This window comes from Nicotiana tomentosiformis, chromosome 6 (assembly GCF_000390325.3).
Source record: "Nicotiana tomentosiformis chromosome 6, ASM39032v3, whole genome shotgun sequence".
Taxonomy (NCBI): domain Eukaryota; kingdom Viridiplantae; phylum Streptophyta; class Magnoliopsida; order Solanales; family Solanaceae; genus Nicotiana; species Nicotiana tomentosiformis.
In genome coordinates, this window is record NC_090817.1 from 129,251,073 (window position 1) to 129,254,846 (window position 3,774).

At 46.8% G+C, this 3,774-nt stretch overlaps 1 protein-coding gene across 1 annotated transcript; it reads left to right on the forward strand.

Moving 5' to 3' along the window:
* Window positions 1-1,256: 1,256 nt before the first annotated feature.
* LOC138894762 (uncharacterized) lies at window positions 1,257-1,880 on the forward strand. Its single transcript, XM_070179488.1, has one exon. It carries the CDS (start codon window positions 1,257-1,259, stop codon window positions 1,878-1,880), a length of 624 nt encoding a protein of 207 aa, XP_070035589.1.
* The last annotated feature ends 1,894 nt before the right edge of the window (window positions 1,881-3,774 follow it).

Sequence of the window (3,774 nt, forward strand, 5' to 3'; positions counted from 1 at the left end):
CCCAAATCGATAAGCCGTTAATTATAAAATTTCAATGCGTTCACCAACCGTTAATCTGATGACCCGATACCAATAAGCGATTAAGCCAAGTTTGCGGTTCGATTTTCGGTTACGGTTAGGTTTTGAACAGCCCTACTCACTGCCATTCTAAAGAGGATGGAAGAAATGGAGGAATGAAAACAAGGCATTCCGAGACCAGATGAAAGAACAGCAAGAACAGGTTAACAAGATACCGGGTGCTCCTAAGTTATTGCCAAATGGGACGCCGACAGGTTCGTAGAGCAGCCGTACAGTGATGACACAGCCCCGCATGCCATACCAAAAACCTTCAAAATGCTGCCATACCTCAGGATATACGACGGAATGACCGATCCTGAGGATTATGTGACTCACCACGTCACCGTTGTGAAAGGCAACGACCTCGCCAAGGAACAAGTGTCATTTAATTTGCTGAAGAAGTTTGGCGAAACCCTTACAGGAGGGGCATTAACATGGAATTCACAGCTTCCAGCCCACTCTATAGAAACGTTCGAGGAAATGACCGATAAGTTCGTAACCGCCCATGTCGGAGCCAAGAAGGCCGAAGCAAGAGTAAAAGACATATTCGCTATTAAGAAGTTCTTGGGAGAGAGACTGAGGGACTTCCTCACCTGGTTCAACAGAGTAAGGGTGACTCTGCCGAACATATCTGAAGGGATGACGGTCGCAGTTTTACAAAACGGGCTGAGTAGAGATGGTTCAAGAGCAACTAGAAAAATGTTGAGCCTATTGATGAAGTATCCTCCAACCACTTGAGATGAAATCCATAATGCTTATTATGCCGAGGTTCGAGCAGACGAGGATGACCTCAACGGACCAACTCACCGGCTAACCTCGGTACAAGCCGAATCCATAAAATAATGAAGAGACAACACCGAAAGAGATCACCCGATTCCGTGGCCTAACAGGGAACGACAACAACCATATATCAGGACGGTCGTCGCGCCTCCACCCCGCTATGAAGAAGGTCCACCCCGGCAAAGGACGGGAACTCTCCGGAACGAAAGAGGTATGGCCCCTTATTATCTGCTCACAATTTTTATGTGTCACCAACATAAATAGTCTACACTCTTGAAAAACTCGGAACAAAGGTGAAGTGGCGGCCGAATATGAGATCAGACCCGAACACCAGAAAATACGACGCCCTCTATGAGTTCCACAAGGAATGTGGGCACAAAATAGAAGATTGCATCGCCCTCAGACAAGAAGTCGTAAACATGTTACGGCAAGGGCACCTCAAAGAGTTGTTAAGTGATAAGGGGAGAACCTACTTCGCCAGAGGACGTGAACATCAAGGCCCTCCAAAGCTGCCATCGCCAGCTCGTACTATAAACATAATCATCGGCGGTGGCGACGATGCCTCTATCAAAGGAATGAAGTTGACCACCACTCACAAGCTCAAGCAGTCTATCACCCGTGAACGGTATGACGGACTCGAAGAAAGTATCATCTTCGACGAGTCGGATGCCGACGGTTTGACTTTTTCTCATAATATTGCCATCATTATTACTTTGATCATTTTAGATACCGATGTCAAACGTATCACAGTGGATGATGGAAGTGGCGCATGCATTATCCATCCCCGAGTCCTTACCCAAATGAGACTCGAGGATAAGATAGCGTCGCGCTGCATCACACTAACCGGTTTTAATAATGCAATTGAGTGGAGATCCGGGGAAATTACACTCCCTGTCTTGACCAGCGGCATGACTCTGGAAATAACATTCCACATCATAAACCAGGCCACTACGTACAATGCCATAGTGGGACGACCATGGATACATACCATGAGAGCCATCCCCTCCAGCTTATACCAAGTAATTAAACTCCCAACACCATGAGGAATATTAAGCATACGCGGGGAACAACGCATATCTCGGGAATGCTACCGCATTGTCTTGGACAACACGACCACCCAACTAAAAAAAGACAACGAAAAAGAGGTATAGCAATCAACAGGGTCGAGGTCGAAGTAAGAAGAGACTGGGGACGTCATCATGGATCCCGGCACCGTCGAAGCTGCAAGTTTGACCATAGAAACCTCGACCCCGTTCAATTGGACCTCAACGACCATAGAAAGAAGGCCTATATCGGCTGCAAACTCCGAAAACCAAGTAAATTCAGTCAATTCTTAATAGCTAATGCAGATTTGTTTGCTTTCAACCATGCAGATATATCAAGCATCCCAAAGGAAATCACCACAAACAAATTTAACGTCGACCCATTCCACCCCAGTAAGACAGGTCAGGCATAAATTTAACTCTGCCATTAACGATGCAGTCCGCTAGGAGATGGAAAAACTGTTAGAGAACGACTCCATCAGGAAGTCGAAGTACCCCAAGTGGATCGCCAACATAGAGATAGTCAAAAAGCAAAATATGAAATGGCGGATGTGCGTGGATTTCACAGACTTGAACAAAGAATGTCCGAAGGATTCGTTCCCATTACCCTATATCGACAAACTCATCGACGCAACAGCCGGGCACGAAGTATTGAGTTTCTTGGACGCTTAGTCAGGCTATAACAAAATTCTTATGGATTAAGAAGATCAGAAGAAGACCACGTTCATCACCCACCAAGGAACGTATTGTTGTAGGATCATGCTGTTTTGATTGAAGAATGCGGGGCCTACTTATCAAAGATTGGTAACAAAGATGTTCAAATACTAGCTCGGTAAGACCACTCCTAAGCTCGAGCTCTTCCTCCTTGCTCCTCAACATCCCCTCAAGGACGCTGCATTTCCCCATTACCCACACCAGCTCCTCATGTCTTGCCTTCAAGTCCTCCCTCAGTTGGTGCACATCGCCACCTTCATGAAGTCGGTACCGAAGCTCCCGGTACCTCTCAAGGCATCTGAAGTACTTGCCCTTAAACTTCACAAAGATGTCTTTACGTCTCTGCTCCCTACGAGCACTTTCAATCTCCAAGACGACCGTCTACAAATCGAATGAAGGAAGTTAGAGCTTATGAAAAGAATAAAACCTAAGGAAAATAACGGACAAAAAATATACTTACCCGAAGGGCGAGACCAACAATGTTATTTGATAGGGCGTTGTCATTTATGGTCTTGAGGGTCACACCCTCAATCTCAGAACAAAGAGGGACAAGGAAGGGGATAATCTTCTCGGTGTCCACAAGAAGATTACGATCCATCGGGATCGCAATAGTCCTTGAACCCCCTTCTAACCACACTTTAAGTTGAGAAAGCCCCTCATCGATCATCCTCAAATCGTCTACATCCATGTTGGAGTCAGATCCAACATCCTCCTAAGAGACAGCCTTCCCTCTATCATCAGTCGAAGAAGACACGTCCACCGCAACCCCGGAAGATGAGGCCTCTTCGCGCCTCAGAAGAACATGTCTATCATTGCTCACCACATCTTCGACCGCATCCCCCACATGACACATATTCATATCCTCCAAACAAGGGGCCTCGGGACTTGACTTTGGGCTCTCCCCGATATGGACTGTGGCTATTTCCCGAAGGACAAGGACACAATCTCCTACATCGACGGCAGCCGGCCTCTCTCCCCTGACATCCACGACCCTCCTCTTATGGGGCATCAAACCACTATCTTCAGGCGAGACGCCGTCCTCATCAATTAGCGAATAGAGTTGGGGAGTAGGAGCCACAAAAGGAACTGAGACAGGCTCCTGAGTTAGGGTAGCCGAGGTCAATATCAGAACGGAAGATACAGTAGAGGTAACAGGAACCGAAGTCGAAGAGGAAACAAC

Bases quoted from the DNA above. Each gene is read 5' to 3' on its own strand.
- LOC138894762 (XM_070179488.1), top strand. From the start codon at position 1,257: ATGTTACGGCAAGGGCACCTCAAAGAGTTGTTAAGTGATAAGGGGAGA.